Source organism: Xenopus laevis, chromosome 4S (genome assembly GCF_017654675.1).
Source record: "Xenopus laevis strain J_2021 chromosome 4S, Xenopus_laevis_v10.1, whole genome shotgun sequence".
NCBI lineage: Eukaryota > Metazoa > Chordata > Amphibia > Anura > Pipidae > Xenopus > Xenopus laevis.
The window spans coordinates 2594169-2616030 of record NC_054378.1 but is presented as its reverse complement, the minus strand read 5'-3'; the positions used below and the strand labels follow the sequence as shown (position 1 = coordinate 2616030).

At 42.3% G+C, this 21862-nt stretch overlaps 1 protein-coding gene and 1 long non-coding RNA gene across 5 annotated transcripts in view; one reads left to right on the top strand and one right to left on the bottom strand.

Moving 5' to 3' along the window:
- The window catches only part of rassf7.S (Ras association (RalGDS/AF-6) domain family (N-terminal) member 7 S homeolog), a 40445-nt gene extending 25117 nt beyond the window's left edge, over positions 1 to 15328 (top strand). The window contains 5 exon segments of one of the 3 annotated variants that reach the window (NM_001091312.1): positions 3147 to 3327; positions 4292 to 5190; positions 9882 to 10047; positions 12607 to 12702; positions 14872 to 15328. In NM_001091312.1, the coding sequence (NP_001084781.1) occupies positions 3225 to 3327; positions 4292 to 5190; positions 9882 to 10047; positions 12607 to 12702; positions 14872 to 14903 (1296 nt within the window). In that variant the 5' untranslated portion in view covers positions 3147 to 3224 and the 3' untranslated portion in view covers positions 14904 to 15328. 3 annotated transcript variants of the gene reach the window in all.
- A 1628-nt stretch (positions 15329 to 16956) lies between these two features.
- Positions 16957 to 21507, bottom strand: LOC108715174. Of its 2 annotated transcripts, none has more exons than XR_001935470.2 (2): positions 20672 to 21507; positions 16957 to 17503 (listed from the first exon to the last, which is right to left on the bottom strand). It is a non-coding gene; the product is annotated as an uncharacterized LOC108715174 (long non-coding RNA). The 2 variants fall into 2 exon arrangements; XR_005960768.1 differs by having other exon boundaries at positions 20676 to 21507.
- Positions 21508 to 21862: the final 355 nt, after the last annotated feature.

Below are 21862 nucleotides of genomic sequence, written 5' to 3'. Positions count from 1 at the left end.
CGGTCTTATTATAGCGCAGTTTCCTAATGAATCAGTAGCTCTATGAATACTGCTCACAATGAGCTGCCCTGCATTCCTCACATACTTTACTTTATATCCACTCCTTAATTCATTGGCAGGAAAATCATTAATGGTTAACCCCTTGGTACTTTGCATTCCCATCCATTCTGTCCTGGGATATTCTGTTTATTCCTGGTGTATTTGTATAGAGAAAAATCAGGCTACATGTACTGCATGTGTGTGTTTGCTGTAATTACACATGCTGTGTCCTTCCTCCTTGTAATACACCTGATACCTATGCACATTTAAAGGGCATGTAATAGCAAAAAAATTAAATCCCATTTTTACTTTCTTTAATGAAAAAGAAACCTATCGCCAATATACTCTAATTAATTAAAAATGTGTACAGTTTTTATAAGAAACCTGACTGTATGCAGTGAAATTCTCCCTTCATTTACTGCTGTGGATAGGAATTGTGACGGTCCCTAACTGCTCTGCAGGGAAACAATCATACTTATGAACAGCAGGGGGAGCCCCCGCCTAACTTCCCAGCCATGCAGAACTCAAGCAGCTTTGTTTGTTTCCCTGTAGAGCAGTCGGCGACTGTGTAGAGATTTGTATTGGATTTTATTTTTGCCTTTACATCCCCTTTACTGTTTCCAACTCCAGCTGCAGGGACAAAGATCATGGAGCCAGATTTAAACAGATAAACTGGGATTCTATTTGGAGGATTATTTTGCTGCAGCCACTGGTTCTGCAGAGTTGGAGAAAGTTTATATTAAACAATACAAAAACTATAAAATCCACATTAGATTACATGACAACACAGGACCCAGTGCAGTCTGTATATTCTGATTATTAATCAGTCTTGTGTATCGGCTTCTGGCAGATATTATTTGACTTGTGTTGTTTTGATCATTTATGATGATCCCTAAGCAGCCCAGATCACACTGAGCATGTGCACAGTCTTGGTCTTGCAAAGATGTATAACAAAGTCACAAGATGGTGACCCCCTGTGGCCAACTTTGAAAGCATAAATCATTTGTTTGATTAGGCTTGTGGTGCAGTAAGTTCATGTTTATGTTTAGTATACAAAATACAGCATTTCTAGCCTTATTCTATTTTAGACTTTAGTTGTCCTTTAAAACAGTAAAATATATATATATATTTCTATGTGTGTGTATATATATATATATATATATATTTATAGAAAGCCATTCTATTTATTACTAATGCATAATTACAGAGCAGACTGCAGTAACCCAGTAGATATAAATACACCTGTACCCCTCCTTTTTCTGGGATAAGGCAGACTTTCTTCTTTTATTTTTGTTTCTATGTAATTAGTGTATTGTACAAATGATGGTCTATATGCCTGTGTCGCTGCTAACCGTACAAAGGCTAACTCATTAACCAATATGGGGAGGCACATATATCAAAGGTCGAACTTCGAATTCATGTGAGTTTTGAAAAACCCCCATAAATTCATAAATTCGACCAATCGAAATGTATTAAAAAAGAAAATCTAAATTTTACAACTCTGATGAATTAGATCGACCCGAAAACTTGAATCAAACTTGATTCGATAAAAAACGTCTCCCATTGACTTAAACAGTAATTCGGCAGGTTTTAGGTGGCCAATAATCGAATTTGAGTTCTTAAAGGGCCAATGTATGATAGATCTCGGAAATCGAATTTTTTTAAAAACTTTAATCGAATTTTAATAACTCCCTAGTCTAATTAGACAATTTTGACCATAAAAAAGTTTTATATTGTATTGTCATTAATATACCTGTAAGGAAGGAGAGTCTCAAAAATGTGCAAGGCATAGTGAGAGGTGGAATTGTGCCTGGAACATACCACCCAATGGTCCTGTTTTTCGCAGGACAGTCCCGATTTTGACAGCTCAACCCGCAGTCCTGGATTGTTACTGGAATGTCCTGACTTTCTCTTTGATCTCCTGCACTGAACAGCCAGAAAAAGATACAACGTTTCTAAAACTTAATTGACTTTTGGCAGAGAGCCCAGAATATGTGGCAGGTGCACATAGATACTTTTGTAACAATTTAAGATCAGCAAAGAAACTATTGTAGCAATTTAAGATAAGCGGGTCTCTTGGGGAAAGCGTGACTTGCAGCGTAAATGGAAATTCACCTTCATTAGCAAAACTGCTAAACCACAGAAATATGTTCAAACTTTCATAACCTGCCAAATTTTGTAAAATGGACATGGTAATTAGGGGGTGAGGACACAGAAATTGGCATGGCAAAAAAAAAGTTTTTGTCCTTCTTTGTGTTTCCAAAATGTTAGGAGGTATTAGTGCTAACTACTGCTATAGTCGTTTCAGTGATGCATGTAGTAAGAACCACCAGTGCAGGGATTAGCAAATTAAAGGGATACTGTCATCGGAAAAAATGTTTTTTTCAAAATGAATCAGTAAATAGTGCTGCTCCAGCAGAATTCTGCACTGAAATCCATTTCTCAAAAGAGCAAACAGATTTTTTTATATTCAATTTTGAAATCTGACATGGGGCTAGACATATTGTCAATTTCCCAGCTGCCCCCAGTCATGTGACTTGTGCCCGCACTTTAGGAGAGAAATGCTTTCTGGCAGGCTGCTGTTTTTCCTTCTCAATGTAACTGAATGTGTCTCAGTGGGACCTGGATTTTACTATTGAGTGTTGTTCTTAGATCTACCAGGCAGCTGTTATCTTGTGTTAGGGAGCTGCTATCTGGTTAACTTCCCATGTTCTTTTGTTTGGCTGCTGGGGAGGAAAAGGGAGGGGGGTGATATTACTCCAACTTGCAGTACAGCAGTAAAGAGTGATTGAAGTGATATCAGAGCACAAGTCACATGACTGGGGGCAGCTGGGAAATTGACAATATGTCCAGCCCCATGTCAGATTTCAAAATTGAATATAAAAAAATCTGTTTGCTCTTTTGAGAAATGGATTTCAGTGCAGAATTCTGCTGGAGCAGCACTATTAACTGATTCATTTTGAAAAAATTTTTTTTTACCATGACAGTATCCCTTTAAGGATATTGCTGTAGTACACAAATATAATTTACAAACAATATTAACATACATACTTCTGCTATGGTACATTGCATGTAAAGGTAACCAGACCCTCTTTGTGTTTTTATAGGGTTAACCCTCTGGTGCAGTGATGCGGATATTGTAACGCCCAACGCAATTCAGGCCGACCCAATTCCTCGTGTTCAGCATGGAGCTGAAAGTGTGGGTGGATGGAGTGCAACGTGTGGTCTGTGGAGTATCCGAACAAACCTCCTGCCAGGATGTGGTCATTGCTTTGGCTCAAGCCATAGGTGGGTATCCCAGAAACCTTTGCATATCAGCTCTGGTAGATTTGCTGTTGCGCTGTTTTTTTTGATTGGCTGACAATTAGCTGGCAATTTGGGCATCTAAAGACCTCAGTTCAGGGTCTGACTGGGCTTGCGGGACACCGGGAAAAAACCCGGTGGCCCAGGCTCTCTCCCCTAATCGGCTGAGCCTCAAGAAAAAAAGTGTGCAGCGCGGCATGTGTGTGAGGGGCCCTGAAAGTGTGGAACCCCGTGGGCCCCTGTGCTCCAGTCCGACCCTGCCTCATTCTTTTGCTTACCTGAAAGTCATAGGTAGATTATTTATGCAAATATGCGGCTTATTTGCATAAATAATATTGTGGGTAGATTTATTAAGGGTGAAATTTCGAATTCATGGGAGTTTTTAGTACTCCCATAAACTCCCATGAACTAATCGAAATCCATTAAAAAAAAAAAATCTAATTTTCAAAACTCGGGTGAATAGGATCGACCTGAATCGAATTTGATTCTAGTTTGAAAAACTCGATTTAAGTTTTTTCTCCAAAAAAAACTCGAATGTCAAGAAGGCTGCAACAACTCCAAATTGATCCCAGGACGTCTTCCATTGACTAAAAGAGCAGGTTTTAGGTGGTGAATAAAACTTAAAGGGCCAGTGTATGATAAATCTCGACATCTGAATTCGCTAGTTGAATTTGAACGTTTTGGCCATTAAACAAAAATAGAATTTTCACTCAGATAAATCTGCTCATTAGTGAACAATAGAAAAATACAAATATCGAATTAAGAAAGGGGAAATAATTACACTTTTACCTCTTAATGTTTCCATTTGACAAATAAAAGGGAATATAAAACCAAGTAATAATTGTCTTGGTAAATTTATCAAACATATAGTTGCTATTGACTTGTTAGTAGGTATAGTGTCCATTTAAGTTTTTACATTTAAATGATAATGCAATTATTTATCTTATAGGTCAAACTGGACGTTATGTCCTCATCCAGACTCTGCGGGACAAGGAGAGGCAACTTCTGCCCCATGAAAGGCCTCTGGAGTTCTTGTCTAAGAGTGGACAATATGCCAGTGATGTGCATTTCATTTTGAGGCGCACAGGACCAAGCTTAGCTGAACGCCCATCTTCTGATACAGGCCCTGTGCCCCCAGAGAGGACTTTTGTCAGATCAAGTTTGCCCCTAAATACTCGAACAGCGGGCACAGAAATGACAAAGTCAAAGGAGCCCAAAAAGTCATTAACATTTAATTTGGGGCCTATAGGTTCCTGTGAAATGTTGTCCAAGCACAGACAGAAGCAAGTGAATGGCATTACTCTTAAAGATGGTTCCTCCCAGAGGCCCCCCAGCAAAGAGGAGACATTCAAGATGGTGTTGCGGCAGCAGGAGCAGCTAAAGTCCCTAGAAGTGCAAAATGGTTCTTTAGGGAAGGATATCCAGACATGGGAATGGGGCAAGGCTGGGGGGCCCATGGAGGAAGATGAAGATGAAATAGCTTACTTGGAAAGGCTGATCCAATGCAATGAAGCTGAGCTTAGAGAGGATATGTTTTGGGAGGATGAACTGCAAAGAGAAAGGGCAGAGGAACAAGAGAGGCAGGAGAAAATGAGAAAGCTTAGGGCTACAATGGAGGAGTACACCATGAAAATACAGGAGCTCACCGAGAGTACAGAAGCCCTAGAGCTGGAGATCCAAAAAGAGACTTCCAAGAGACTTGTGTCAGAGCCCAGTCTTACTGACCTGGAGCAAATGGTTATCAAGATGAGAAAAGATTTGGAGGCCAAGGTTGGCCAAGGAGAGCAGCTGGAGAGGAACCTATCCAATGTGGAAAGGGCTTGTGAGGAGGCCAGGAGAAAAATTCAGGTAGGCTTACTGCTCACCTGTAAGAGGACCAGGCTGGGTTTAGGGATGTAGACTTTAAATAAAAATTGTAGCACTCGAATTAATTGAATAAAAGACAAGGAACATGTATCCCTCATCATTAAATGATGGGTGTGGACATTCCCCTTGTATGTATTATACAGTTTAGTGTCACCTACAGATTCACAGGGAACTAACGAGCATTAATTCATTATACATTTCTCGTCTGACAGTGAATTCATTATACATTTCTCGTCTGACAGTGAATTTTAAGTTCATCAATGATAATAATCGATAAAGTAAGACCGTTTACACACCGATTCTAAATAGGGTCTACTTTTCCCGTGTTGATTAGAAGGGTAACGTGAGAACATAAGGCATTTCTAATTGAGATATTTATATATAGACATACTGCCATATTGTTTTTATACTTTTAAAAAAACAACAATTTATTTTTACACTTAGTATACTTTTGTGTTAATGTGTCTTATCTGTTAGTTATTTGTTTCAATAAAATATATTTTTTTTAAAGAGGACATTTTATTCTGCAAGGAAAATGTGCTGCCCAACAAGTCCACCCATATCCGTAGATGTCATTTTGCAGAACAGTTGAGTTTTTCTATGAGTGAAATCCAGGCCGGTTAATGGGTCGTGGCCACTGGTTGTTACATGCGGGTGGCATGAGTAAATGCAACAGGGGCTGCATGTGTCCCACCTTGGGCTTGTCTTGTGACCATGCACAGTGTGACAATTTCTATACGGGTTTTTAGTTGGACCATCTTCTACTTACAAAGAAGCTGTACTATACGAATAAAACAGGGCAAAGTATACAGTTGTGCTCATAAGTTTACATACCCTGGCAGAATTTATGATTTCTTAACTATTTTTCAGAGAATATGAATAACACCACACAAAGTTTTCTTTCACTCATGGTTAGTGGTTGCATACCTCCCAACATTTTTGAAATAAAAAGAGGGACAAAAAAGTGGTGATTTTTCTGACCACGCCCATTTTTGTGGACCTTCCAGTACAAACGAGGGACTGCAGGTTGAGCTGTCAAAAGAGGGGACAGTTGGGAGGTATGTGGTTGGCAGAGGCCATTTATGGTCAAAAAACTGTGTTTACTCTTTTTAAATCATAATCCGTACAAAAAGCACCCAAATGACCCTGATCAAAAGTTTACATACCCCAGTTCTTAATATCGTGTATTGCCCCCATTAACATTGAAGTCTTTTGTGGTAGTTGTGGATGAGGCTCTTTATCTTAGTGTAGTGAATACTACTTACCCTGGTGGTGGGGCGCGGACGCCCGCCACACCATCGGTGGGGATGCCCGCCACGTCGCTCCGTGTCCGGCGCAATCTTGGATGCCTAAGGACGCGCGTGCCTCCACGTCATTTAAAGGCTCAGGCGCGCTGGCGTCATCACGCAATGGCGCTAAATTTGAATAGTATTTAAAGCTCATTAGGGCTGCGAGACATTGCGCGTGATAGGATCTTGTTCCTGGTGCTTTGTGAGCTGTTTTGATTCTGATTCTGGTTTTGACCCCTGCCTGGCTATACGATTATCCTGACTTCTCTATCTGACCCTTGCCTGAATATCGACTATCCTTCTGCTGAACCCTCCTGTCTGATTGATTACCCGGTTTTGACCTTGGCCTGCCTGATTACGATTGACTTCTGCCTGCCTCGACCCTGCCTGTACTGACTACGATTCTGTTTCCTGTTTTGTACCGTGACCCTCGGCCTAAAAGACTCTCGCTAACAGTCGTGCCCCTCTGCCTATCCAGAACCCTCATCTTGCACCTCTCGTTTAAGTCCAGGTGAAGCACGAGCTGAGACCAGGGTGCCTGGAATTTGTTCTGGTGTTGGGTGCCGACCGTGACACTCAGACGGTAAAGCTGCCCATTCTTCCTGGTGAAAAGCCTCCAGTTCCCGTAAATTCTTGGGCTGTCCTGCTTGAACTGCACGGGGTTTGAGGTCTCCCCAGACTGGCTCAATGATATGGCCACTCCAGAACCTTCACTTTATTTTGCTGTAGCCAATGACAGGTCAATTTGGCCTTGTGTTTTGGATCATTGTCATGTTGGAATGTCCAAGTACGTCCCATGCGCAGCTTCCGGGCTGATGAGAGCAAATTTTCCTCCAGTTTTTCACCTGAAGTTATTTGTGGGGGTTTTCCTTGCATCCCGAACAATTTTTCTGGCAGTTGTGGCTGATATTTTAGCTGGTCCACCTGACTTTGGTTTGTTTTCAACAGAATCCCTTATTTTCCACTTCTTAATTAGAGTTTGAACACTGCTGATTGGCATTCTCAATCCCTTTGATATTTTCTTATGTCCTTTTCCTGTTTTATAGAGTTAAACTTTCTTTTCCCGCAGAACCTTTGACAATTCGTTTGCTTGCCCCATGACTTTGAATCCAAAAAACATCAGTTTTTGTGTTATTATTCATATTCTCTGAAAAATGGTCAAGACATCATAAATTCTGCCAGGGTATGTAAATTTATGAGCACAACTGTATAATCAAGTTGGCTATTCTCTACAACGCTAGCAGGTCCATAAGACAATTTTCCACTAGTTACAGCAGGTGGTTTTTGATTTCAATGAGACTATAAAGGTACTCCTGTGCCCCCTAGTGGATTTGCTAAAAAGATTTTGTGGTAGACAAACTAAACCAGGGGTGCCCAAAAGCTACATTGGGATCTATCAGTAGACCTTTAGCTGGTGGTCAGTAGATCTCAAGACAATGTCAACAAACAGCTTGTCCAAATCATCCTCCTGTTTCAATCTTTTCATTCAGATATTTATTAACTAAAGGTGGCCATACACGGGCCGATAAAAGCTGTCTGCAGCTTATTGGCCCGTATATATGGGGTCCTCTGACGGGCTTCCACGATCGAAAGTCGGGCAGATGTTGATCAGACGGGACTAAAAATCCCGTTGGATCGCGGCCGCATCTGTCCTTGATGCGGTCCCGCGATCCGACCACCCGTTACCAGTCGTTAGGATCCGATCGTTGGGCCCACGATCAGCCCGATATAGCCCACTTCAAGGTGGGAACGATCGGCGAGAGATCCGCTCGTTTGGCGACATGGCCAAACGAGCGGATGTCTCCGTGTATGGCCACCTTGACATTAGAAATAGTTGTTTGTTAAATACTGCAATAAACATTTTCTTATAAATTAGTATTTAAGTCATATTTTCCATGGAACAGAATGGATGTAGATCATAATGAGACACCATCACTAAAAGTAGACCTCGCATTAGTAAAGTATGGATTTGAATCCTGCAAATCCGAATCAATAAAACCGTTGAGAAGTTGTATCTGGTGACCGTATTAGGGTAAGGGCACACACTAAGATTCGGGTAGATTTAGTCGCCCTGCGACAAATAGACTATTCTTCGAGCGACTAGTCTCCCCGAAAAGCCTTCCTGCTGGTTAGAATCTAAATCGCCGGTGGTATGGCAATCATATCGCTTCATTTTCCGAAGTTGTCCGAAGTTCAGGTCGGGTGCTGGAATCTGTCACAACAGAGGTCAATTTGACTGAAGCTGCCCATAGACAGACAGATTTCACCCTTGTATAGGATGAACAAACGGATTTCCCAATCTTCCCGCCTGCCACTAACCATTCAGATATAATAAAGTAGTAAAAGAACGAATCAGACAATGTTCTGCCCGCGACAGAAATCGTATGAAAGTTATGTCCAACAAATGCTAGTGACGGTCACCCATTGATATTGTCATATAGGCAATAAATGCAGAGAAATTAAGATTAGGCGACGGAAATCTTTTAACCTGTCCAATCAACTAAACGACTGATTGCCATGGTATGAAAATGTCGGAAAGATCCACACACGGTTTGAAAACTGTACGAAACTTGGATTCATACGACTATATCTTTACGTCTACGGCCAGCTTAAAGGGATACGGTCATGGGAAAAAATGTTTTTTTCCAAAACGCATCAGTTAATAGTGCTTCTCCAGCAGAATTCTGCACTGAAATCCATTTCTCAAAAGAGCAAACTGATCTTTTTATATTTAATTTTGAAATCTGACATGGGGCTAGACATATTGTCGGTTTCCCAGCTGCCCCTGGTCATGTGACTTGTGCTCTGATAAACTTCAATCACTCTTTACTGCTGAGAGTTGGACTGATATCACCCCCCTCCCTTTCCCCCCCAGCAGCCTAACAACAGAACAATGGGAAGGTAACCAGATAACAGCTCCCTAACACAAGATAACAGCTGCCTGGTAGATCTAAGAACAACACTCAATAGTAAAATCCAGGTCCCACTGAGACACATTCAGTTACATTGAGAAGGAGAAACAACAGGCTGCCAGAAAGCAGTTCCATCCTAAAGTGCTGGCTCTTTCTGAAATCACATGACCAGGCAAAATGAGCTGAGATGCACCTACACACCAATATTACAACTAAATACACTTGCTGCTTCAGGAATGACATTTTATATTGTACAGTCAATTATTTGCAGTGTAAACTGTGTCATTTAGAAATAAAAACGACATCAGAAAAATCATGACAGAATCCCTTTAACTGCAATTTTAGCAGAAGTGGACATCTTGAGTCTCACATTATAGAAATTTATAGCAAAGGTAGAAACTAAGTCGAGATATTGACCAGGAGTAACTCAATATTTGGCACATTACGGATCTCACGCGTTGTCTCTTTACAGGCCAGGAATGAGGAACTGGAGGAAGTGAATAAAGACCTCAGGCAGTGTAACCTCCAACAATTTATCCTTCAGACAGGATCTACAGTGACAAGTGCTCAGCTTCGGCCTGATGAAGATCCTCCTCCTGCTGAGCCTCATGATGTCCAAAACCAGCAGAGGAACAGAGGTAAGAGAAAGGAATATGCTCATATAGGATCCGGGAGCAATACATACATACAGATATCTTGCTGCCCCTCAGACATACCTCCCAACTGTCCTGTTTTTCATGGGACAGTCCCGATTTTGACAGCTCATCCCGCAGTCGCGGGTTTGTTACTGAAATGTCCCGAGTTTCTCTTTGATCTACTGCACTGAACAGCCAGAAAAAAAGATTCAAAGTTTCTAACTTAATTGGCTTTTGGCTGAGAGCCCAGAATAGATACATGGATACTTTTGTAACATTTTAAGATAAGGAGGTCTCTTGGGGAAACTGACTTGCAGCTTAAAGGAGAACTAAACCCTAAAGTTAAAAAACCCTACCCTACATAGACCCTCCTCCCCCCAGCCTAGCTGCTACCCCGGGCAAATGCCCCTAAGTCTTTACTTACCCCTCGTGCAAATTCTGTCCAGCGGAGTTCACGGCAGCCATCTTCTTCTCTTTGGTAATCTTCGGAATGAGACCGGTGCTTTGGAAATTTCTGCGAGTTTCGGTGCATGCGCAGTTGTCGCAAAACATAAAATTGCTCCAACTGAGCATGCGCCAATACGCCACTTACTTCCCAGAGATTACCGAAGAAAAGAAGATGGCTGCTCTGAACTCCGCTGGACAGAATCTGCACCGAGGGGTCTATGTAGGGTAGGGGGGAAGGTTTTTTTTAACTTTAGGGTTTAGTTCTCCTTTAAAGGGCAATTCACCTTCATTAACACATAAAAAACACAGAAATGTGTTCAAACTTTCATAACCTGCCAAATTTTGTAAAATAAATATGCTAATTAGGGGGTGAGACCACAAAAAAAGGGCATGGTCAAAAACATTTTGCCGCGCTCCGAGCGCCAAATATTTTTGTCCCTCTTTCTGTTCCCATAAAGTTGGGAGTTATGCCTCAGGTGGGGATGAAAAACAACATCCAGAGGGCAGAAACTTGCCCATAACTGATTTAGAAATGACATTTACACTAGATTAGAGATTGTGTGTCTATAACAGAACATTATAACTTGTAAAGTCAGAACAAAGTATCTTTGTATAGATTTCTTGATAACTCAGCCAGCAGAGGGCGCTGGTTCCTTATGATGAGATGACTCATCGGAGCAATCATGGCTTCCTCTGCAGACCTGATCTATGGCCTTATGTTTTATTGCCTCTTACTTAAAATATTGTATATTTTTTCTCTTTAAAGGAACAGTTCAGTGTAAAAATAAAAACTGGGTAAATAAACAGGCTGTGCCAAATAAGAAATGTTTCTAATATAGTTAGTTAGGCAAAAATGTAATGTATAAAGGCTGGAGTGACTGGATGTGTAACATAATAGCCAGAACACTACTTCCTGCTTTTCAGCGGTTTACACTGATTGGTTACCAGGCAGTAACCAATCAGAGACTTGAGGGGGAGCCACATGGGTCATAACTGTTGCTTTTGAATCTAACCAGCATACTGAGGACCAATTCCAAACTCATTGAACAGTTATGTAGCTGACTAACTCAGAGTTAGAGAGCTGAAAAGCAGGAAGTAGTGTTCTGGCTATTATGTTACACATCCACTCACTCCAGTTTATATACATTACATTTTTGCCTAACTAACTATATTAGAAATATTTTTTATTTCGCACAGCCTATTTATTTACCCAGTTTTTATTTTTACACTGAACAATTCCTTTAAAGGATTATCACCATGTAAGGACAGAGACACACGCTGCTATTTCGGGAGTCGCCCAGCGACACTTCTTCTTCTTCGGGCGACAAATCTCCCTGAACTGCCTTTCTGCTGGCTAGAATCTAAATCACGGGCGGGATGACACTTGGAACGCTTCGATTTCCTCGCGAGGAAACTTCAGGAGACTTCAGGAAAGCAGAATGGCTCTGAGTGCCGTCCCGCTGGCAATTTACATTCTAGCTGGCGGGAAGGCATTTTGGGGAGATTAGTCGCCCAAAGAAGAAGCGATTTGTCGCTGGGCGAATAATCTCCTCGTGTCTCTGCCCTTAGAGTATTATTGTGTACAGAGGAATACACAGGGAATTTTCCTTGTCCAGCCTTCGATTACTCTTTAAAGCTACGGTGGAGCTCAGACGTCCCCCAGAAACGGTCTGCCTGCTCTTACAAGATGATTATCAAACATGAATTATACTAATGTATCACAGCAGAAATGATTGCTTGCAAAAGCACGCACAGTTGCATTACACATAGGAGTTGTAGTTAAGTGAGGTGTAGTAAGGATTGTGGATATAGGTAGATGGTAGTGATGTGCGGGTCGAGAATTTCTCGACCCGCACCCGACCCCGCTGCTCTCCTTTATTTATAGACCTGCGCCTGCCCCGCAGTGACGTCACAAAAGGGGCGGAGCAGGCGGAAGTCTATAAATTCTGGCGCCGGAAGCCAGCAGTACTAGGTCGCAGGGGGTGAGAGCAGAAGAGCTCGTCCCGCCCGCGACCCGCGCATTTTGTCCAGGGGTCGGCCCACACATCACTAGTAGATGGTACTCTTGCTAAATTATATATAAAAATAAATAATGCAAACACGGTGTCTTTTCAGGACCCATGGATTCCCCTCCACGACCAGCATCCAATCATCTCGTCGGCCACCCCCGGAATTTGCAGAACCCACTGGTGTCCAGTTTGAGTCCTGAGGGTGCGTATGTCTGAGGCCTCTTCCCTTCTTGGTGGTGGGTTTCTGTCTGCTCCGCCACCTCAAAGCATCGCCTCAAACAGTGAATAATTCAGCAAAAGTGTCATTTATGGACCAAAGGAAACTGCCTCCTGGATTCTTCCCGTGGGCAATAGTTAGAGAGTAGGAGTGAGTGTCAGGACTAAGTGTTCAGGTTCCTAAGTCAAACCTGGCAGTTTAAGAAACTCTCTCTGAACACACTGGATTTTCAGGAACCAAGGGTATTGCCTTTAAAGGAGAAGTAAAGCTTAACTAAAGAAGTATCAACTCAGGCAGCTTCCGATCAAAAACTTTATTTTATTAAATAAATGAAAACCAATCAATCATCCGCAGTAGTGTAACATACCCCACGTTTGACGTGTTCCGTGGCTTCACACCACTTCCTCAGAAGCATAACTAACTTTAACTAAAGAAGTAGTTAGAAATGTTGTACATGATGTTTTGTGCTTCTGTACCAGCCCAAGGCAACCACAGCCCTTTAGCAGTAAAGATCTGTGTCTCCAAAGATGCCCCAGTAGCTCCCCATCTTCTTTTCTGCTGATTCACTGATTCACATGCTCTGTGCTGCTGTCACTTACTGAGCATAGGGAGCCACTCACAATATACAGTACACATAGAATAGAAATGTCACAATATAAGGCTGATTAGTAATTAATACACATAATTACTACATGGCAGCACAGAAACCAGTGCAATTAGCATCAGAATTGAATAATCAGCAAACCTGTAGCATCAGCTTATATTACAGCCAGGGAAGCTCAGTTTCTGCTGGATAATTAGTGACGAGCCCTAAGCTTAGCTTCTCAACAGCCAATCAGAGCCCACTGAGCATGTGAGTGTCACAGACACTTTCCAAGATGGTGACCCCCTGTGACAAGTTTGAAGTCCTGGATCATTGCTGCTATTGACAAGCTCAAACTTTAGCCTCCTGCAATAAGTTCACTATAGAAAATAGGACATTTTTAGTCGCATTCATTTTTAGGGTTTAGTTCTCCTTTAAATAGAATAGCAAATATCAGAACCTTTACTTACACAGACACTTTCTTTCTCAGGAACACTCTGAATCTTCTGTCCATCTTATTACTATTTATGCTAAATCTTCTACACTAAGTTAACAAGTGTTAGTGCTTTTCTGCTGTGTCTTATCTCTTCTTTTTGTCACAGTGGCTCTACTTTAGGGTCAGGAGACACAGGCAAATTCGGGGGAAATTATTCGCCGTGTGACAAATCCTCCTTCTCTTCTTGGGGGGGGGGGGGCGACTAATCTCCCTGAACTGCCTCCCCACCGGCTAAAATGTAAATCGTCGGCCGGATGGCACTCCGTTTTGCGATCCTTTTTCCAAAGTTGTCCGAAGTTTCCCCGTGAGGCAACTTCGGAAAACTAATCGTGCCGAGTGCCATCTTGCCAGTGATTTGCATTTTAGCCGGCAGGGAGGCAGTTCAATCTGAAGAAGAAGAGATTTGTCGCCCCCCGAAGAAGAGGAGATTTGTCACTAGGCGACTAATTTCCCCGAATCTGCCTGTGTGCCCTGACCTTAAGGATAGGACTACATGGACGTTTTCCGACGTGCTGCAACAAAACGCCGGCGTCTAATCCAATGTGACGGAAATAAGGTAAGTAATGGAAATGTCGGATGAAGACGCATCGTTGATCTGACGCAACACGACTGTCGGATGCAGACGCAGCATCTGCTGCGACACCATCCGACAATGCATTCACTTATCTTATTTCCGTCACATGCGATTAGACGCCGGCGTTTTGTTGCAGCACGTTGGAAAACGTCCATGTAGTCCTATTCAGGTCCGGACTGATAATTAAAATAGGCCCTGGCATTTCAGGTACACAGAGGCCCAATCAGCCCACATAGAGGCCCAAACAGCCCCACCAGCCACTAAATACTGACTTTCTATGGCACCTTATAGCAGCCCCTCTGGCATTTGCCAGAACCCACAGATTGCCAGTCCGGGCCTGGTCCTACCCATCTGGAGCAAACGTTGTCCTTTAGCCAATGAAATGATGAGGGGCAATTGTTATATTCTAACGTCTCGCTGTGCAGGATTCAAATGCTCTAGTGGAATCCCAGTTCTATAATTGATTCACTTATTATCTCCCCTTTTCTTTCCTACCAACAGTTCTATCATCACGAGAGACGTCCTGGACTTAAAGAATAGAGCAGCGTCTCCCTCCTGTAACCCATGAATTATATCTGTTGTAATTCCATTATAAAGCTGTATATATATATATATTGTTTATATTTTTGTATTATAAATATATGAATGAACCGTTCTGTATAAAGGGAATATTCTCCATGTACTTAGAGCGATGCCGTTGGATTTTCCCAGGCTCGTGTCTAATGAATAAAATTAATCGTTTGTGAAGTTTTCCCACTGAGATGATCCTTTAATCTATGAAAGTGGAGTGGGAAGATCACCCGTGGGAATTAATAGCAGCGCAGTGGGTGTTTATTTGTGCTCCTCCCCCTCCCAACCCAAGAATTTTGGAAAGGGAAAATTACGAATGACTTTGTATTTTTTTTTTAACCAATGACTTGCCTGGAGAATATTTAAATAAATGTAACATTTTCTTAAACATAAACTTCGTTCATTTTAAAGGATCTCCCAGTGGATTGTGATTGACGGGCCGAGCAAGAAGCAAACTGATCACTTCAGACGTCACCGCTGTGTCTCCATAGTCTTAACTAATTATATATTATTATATAAATTATATTATACATTTCATCCATAGACTGAAAAAAACCCAGTGCCCTTTAGTGGCCACAGTTCTCAACCACTGCAAAACGGCTTAGGGTCAGGGCAAACAGGCAGATTCACGGAGATTAGTTGCCCGGCGACAAATCTCCTCTTCTTTGGGGCGACTAATCTCCCCGAACTGCCTCCCGCCGGCTACAATGTAAATTGCTGGCGGGATGGCACTCGGCACATTTTCCGAACTCACCCGAAGTTTCCTTGTGAGGCGACTTCAGAAAACTAATTGCGCCAGGTGCCATCCCGCAGGCGATTTACATTTTAGCCGGCGGGGAGGCAGTTCGGGGAGATTAGTCGCCCCAAAGAAGAGATTTGTCGCCGGGTGACTAATCTCCCTGAATCTGAGCGTGTGCCCTGACCCTTAAAGGCATACTGTCATAGGAAAACATGCTTTTTATACTTGTCCAAGAAATCATCGGAGTATTAATAGAATCTGCCCTGGCAGAGGTGTTAATAATAATAATAATAATAACAATAATAACAAGAGCCAATGACATAGGTTGGGCTGAGCTGACATATGAGCAATAGGCTGCATGAAATACGACACTGGGTGTCACGTGTCACGTGTCTTAAATATAATGTTTCAAGTTATGCCTTGGTTTGTCCATAGACAATATTAAAGGGATACGGTCATGGGAAAAAAATGTTTTTTTTCAAAACACATCAGTTAATAGTGCTGCTCCAACAGAATTCTGCACTGAAATCCATTTCTCAAAAGAGCAAACAGATTTTTTTTTAAATCTGACATGGGGCTAAACATATTGTCAGTTTCCCAGCTGCCTCCTGCCATGTGACTTGTGCTCTGATAAACTTCAGTCTCTCTTTACTGCTGTACTGCAAGTTGGACTGATAATCACCCCCTCCCCAGCAACCACAAGATAACAGCTGCCTGGTAGATCTAAGAACAGCACTCAATAGTAAAATCCAGGTCCCACTGAGACACATTCAGTTACATTGAGTAGGAGAAACAACAGGCTGCCAGAAAGCAGTTCCATCCTAAAGTGCTGGCTCTTTCTGAAATCACATGACCAGGCAAAATGAGCTGAGATGCACCTACACACCAATATTACAACTAAATACACTTGCTGCTTCAGGAATGACATTTTATATTGTACAGTCAATTATTTGCAGTGTAAACAGTGTCATTTAGAAATCAAAACGACTTTAATTGCACGAAAAAGAAACTGGAGACTAACCCCTCCCCATGGAAAAGGCGCACCAACATAATGGAGGTTCTCATCAAAATGATCTGGGACAGCACAAAGCACAGTATGACCAAAGCAGCTGCTGTAGGACCGAGTCAGGCTAAAATATTAAAAGCCTGGCATTGCGCTATACACAATATTGAAAATATTTCAATTAAATTACCCTTTAGCACTAACAATCATATGTTTTTTATTTGTATAAATGTTTCAGTCACGTTAGAAAATAAAAACGATCAGACTGCCGCTTGCAGTTCAAAGTTTATTGCAGGTAAACAACAGAATCACTTTGTCACTGGAAGTTATTTATTACATTTCACTGGTTTTATTGGGCGGCAAACACCCGGCTGTGGCTGCAGCATCACCACCTGCAGAGGAGACAAACGATGTTTGAAATTCAACCATTATGGAATGAGACCAGTATTGGACTGGGCCAATCAAAGAACCCGACCTGAAGAGCTCACTCTCACAAACAATTAGGGAGATCCTCTGGCCCACGTTGCTTGTTTGATTGCCATTGTGGAGAGATGAAATCAACGTTATCTGATTGGACGGCTACTTCTTCATAGGCTTTTAAAAGATGTGGGGGAAGATAAAGGCCACAATTCAATGGACGGTATTCCTAGATGCTGGTTAGCCGCTGTCACACGCACAGTGGCATTTTAGCAGCAGCGCAATGTGCGTTAGTCAGTGGCTCACCTGCATCTGGAGAGTCTGTCCGTACCGAGACCTGATCTATCCGATTATTAACGTAGACTTCTTGCGCATGGAAGTTGTACACGTTTATAATTTTCCACCTACAAAGAAAAAGAATAAAAGTATTACAGATAAAGTAACCCCGTTCATGCAAACCTGGAAAGGCTGAAACCCCCTCCTGCAAAAGCTTTTGGAGACCCAACACACACACAGTACCTCTCCCTGCCCACCAAGCTTGCTGGAAAGTAAAGTATATTAACAAAGGAGAACATCAAGGTATGGGGCCGCCAAGTCCTCATTTGATGCGGACGCCCCAAATTTGATGAGGATGCACCAAATTTGATGATAGGGCGCCTGAATTTTGGCACGGCACGTACGAAATTTGATGCTGGCGCGCCCGAGGTTAAAGTGGCGAACTGCAGTTGTTGCAAAAAATTGTGGCTTTACACTGGTCCCTGGGGCAAAAAAGGTTGGGGACTGCTGCTTTAAAGGGATTCTGTCATGATTTTTATGGTGTAGTTTTTATCTCTAACCGACACTGTTTACACTGCAAATAATTGACTGTACAATATAAAATGTCATTCCTGAAGCAGCAAGTGTATTTAGTTGTAATATTGGTGTGTAGGTGCATCTCAGCTCATTTTGCCTGGTCATGTGATTTCAGAAAGAGCCAGCACTTTAGGATGGAACTGCTTTCTGGCAGCCTGTTGTTTCTCCTACTCAATGTAACTGAATGTGTCTCAGTGGGACCTGGATTTTACTATTGAGTGTTGTTCTTAGATCTACCAGGCAGCTGTTATCTTGTGTTAGGGAGCTGCTATCTGGTTACCTTCCCATTGTTCTGTTGTTAGGCTGCTGGGAGGGAAAGGGAGGGAGGTGATATCAGTCCAACTTGCAGTACAGCAGTAAAGAGTGACTGAAGTTTATCAGAGTCACATGACTGGGGGCAGCTGGGAAATAGACAATATGTCTAGCCCCATGTCAGATTTCAAAATTGAATATAAAAAAATGTGTTTGCTCTTTTGAGAAATGGATTTCAGTGCAGAATTCTGTTGGAGCAGCACTATTAACTGATGTGTTTTGAAAAAAAAAATTTTTTTCCCATGACCGTATCCCTTTAATATTGTCTATGGACAAACCAAGGCATAACTTAGTTGAACCATTATATTTAAGACACGTGACACCCAGTGTCGTATTTCATGCAGCCTATTGCTCATATGTCAGCTCAGCCCAACCTATGTCATTGGCTCTTGTTATTATTGTTATTATTATTATTAACACCTCTGCCAGGGCAGATTCTATTAATACTGTGATGATTTCTTGGACAAGTATAATATCCAATACAATAGCGATATTAAGATCTACAGTTAGTTTAGTCTAGATATGTGCAGATACAGTCTAGTTTTATATATGTGAGTGTGTAGGTGGCTCTATATACACGTATGGGACCTGTTATTCACAATGCTCGGGACCTGGGGTTTTCTGAATAATGGATCTTTCCGTAATTTGGATCTTTATACCTAAATTCTTTTAGAAAATCATATAAAAATTAAGGGGCAGATTTATCAAGGGTCGGAGGGAATTTTCGAAGTAAAAAAATTTGAAATTCGAAGTAATTTTTTGGTTACTTAGACCATCGAATAGGATACTAAGACTTTGAATTTACTTTGACTTCGATTCGAAGTAAAAATCGTTTGAATATTCGACCATTCGATAATAGAAGTACTGTCTCTTTAAAAAAAACTTCGACTTCAATACTTCGCCGAAATTAAACCTGCCGAAGTGCTATGTTAGCCTAAGGGGACCTTCTAGAGCAATTTTCTTTAGTTTTTAGAGGTCGAAGGAAAATCCTTCGATCGATCGCTGAAATCGTTCGAATCGTTCAATTCAAGCGAATTAAACACACGATCGAACGAGTTTACTTTGATCGTTCGATTGCCAAATTCGGTAAAAAATCCTTCGACTTCGATATTCGAAGTCGAATTGTTTTAATTCGATGGTCAAATTTCGAAGTATTTTTTACTTCGAAATTCAACCCTTGTTAAATCTGCCCCAAAATAAACCCAATAGGCCGGTTTTGCCTCCAATAAGGATTAATTATATCGTCGGACGTTTCCTTGTGATTCAACTTCGGGCGACCTCAGAAAACAAAGTGCTCAGAGTGCCACCCACTGATGATTTCGATTCTAGCAGGCGGGGACACAGTTCAGCGTGATTAGTCGCCCCAAAGAAGAGCCAATTTGTTGCTGGGCGACTAAATCTACCACGAATCTTCTCGTCTGTCCCTTAGGGTAAGGGCACACCTGGAGATTCGGGGAGATTTAGCCGCCAGGCAACTAATCGCGACTAATCTCCCCGAAGCGTGGTATGAGCCATGCCACAGGCGTTTTTTCATTATAGCCGTTGGAAGACGGGGAAGCCGTTCGAGGGGAGCCACAAAGAAGAGGCAATTTGTCGCCGGGCGACTAAATCTCCCGGAATCGCCAGGTGTGCCCTTACCCTTAAAGTTACATACTAAAAGGTGAACCGCCCCTTTATGTAAGTGATAATTCAAGTACTAAATTGAAAAATGTATAATAAAAACGATTGTTTTGATAGTTTAATGGGGTATAACCGACATATCTGCCATTCTATCCCATTTGTATGGTGTGTGTGTCCAGCCCTGTCATTAATGATCCTGATATTCCGTGACAGGTGGATTCTTATTTCTGCCCACGCTTTCATTTTCCTCATTTGGGCTAAGGCTGCATTCCATGAGACGGCACACGCCCCGAGCACATACATGAAGCATGTAGCAACCAATGGCAGCATATTCATGGCACAGACAGTCATATACGGACAGACTAACCAGCCTGTAGCTGCCACTTGCTGATCACTAGGAACTGACAGTTGTCAGTGGACAGTTTGACACCGTTTAAAGCAGATTTGTCTCATTTCCAGTCACTACAGTAACCAAATTCCAGACATTGTTGCACATAGAAAGCCGTACAAGAAAAATGTCTTCTCCTTGTCCCAAGAGCTGACACTCAATGCATCTAATTTATATCAGGAACGCCGACTGGCAGTTTATCGCAGCCACGTTACATCAACGAGTCGTTAATATTTACTGTATTAATAGATTATATGTGAAAGTATTTCTAAAGCGACACAGACAATACTGATCCTGCTCCACAGAGCTGACAATCTATCACACACTGGGTGCCACTGTGAGAGGAATGTTAGAGTGTAAGCTCCAGGGACTAGGGGAGAGATATATAAACCTTACTTACCTACATGTTTATTCTTCTTTTCCAGAAGTAACATCCAATCACCTGTACAAATAGGAATATTAGTTTTAATATGTAAAACAAGGCTCAGCTCCAGCGGAAAGTTTCCTTGTTAGGACCCAGCAAACACACTGTAACTTACAGCTGGGCTGGAACTGCACTGCCCTCACCACCTGTCACCCAGTTCGGCTTCATCCGCCCTCAGACACTCCACCCAACCGTCCAATAGAATTGATAGTTTCCCTACGGCGTCCACGCCTGCTCGAATTCAAGGGCCAATCCGAGTTGACGTGGGCGGATCCAACCTTCCAAGGCCACGCTCCTGCAGCTGGCTGGGATGAGGCGCGTTCATTTCTGCACGTCTTACTTTGTGGAATGTACCATTATTTGCCCCACCCACGGGAGGACTGCGGCAAACGTCGACTGTTGCTTAGCTATTATCCTGGATTTTAGGGATGGATTAAGCAACTGGAGTTAAAGATAATAATAAAAATACCACTTAAACAGCACCGTTAGTGGTAGACGGGTTAATTAAGAAACAGAATGTAAGTATTCTATGAATACTCCCCTCCTCATTAATGGTAACGCCGGAGCCGGTGCTTCAGCTTTGTTTTGCCATGAGGACTGTGTCAATGCGCACGTACCACACAGATGAGTGACGTCGGGGGCGTGGTCCCATAATAAGAGGGAGGGATTTCAGGGGAAAATAAATATATGGGTGGTCTTTAGCTGCTTCAGGGCAGAGGGTTGTCAGGTTGGAGGATTTCCAAACAAATTGGGCTACTAATTCAAAGCCCAGGCTGGTTATGAAAGTACAAACTAGTCAAGGTACAGATTTGGGCTACTTTTTGGGCCTTTTGTACTTTGGAAACCAGTCAAAGTTTCTCCTTGCCCTAATGTGCCAAGCCTGTGTGTCCCAGTGCATGTTGGGTAATGTGGTTTTTGTGGCAAGTTGAATGTAAGACTACAATACCCAGCATGCAATGGGACTGACTTGTGTAGAAGTCGGGAGTTCCCACATTTTGGCCTCTGTACCCCAGTCTCCCGTCACTCTTAAGCATTCTCACATTTTCCACTCACTTTCCTCCATTTCAGACAATTTTGGGGCAAAAATCTGCTGCTGGCCACCAAAATATCTCGATCAGTGATCCCCAACCAGTAGCTCGTGAGTAATGTTCTCCCCAACCCCTCGGA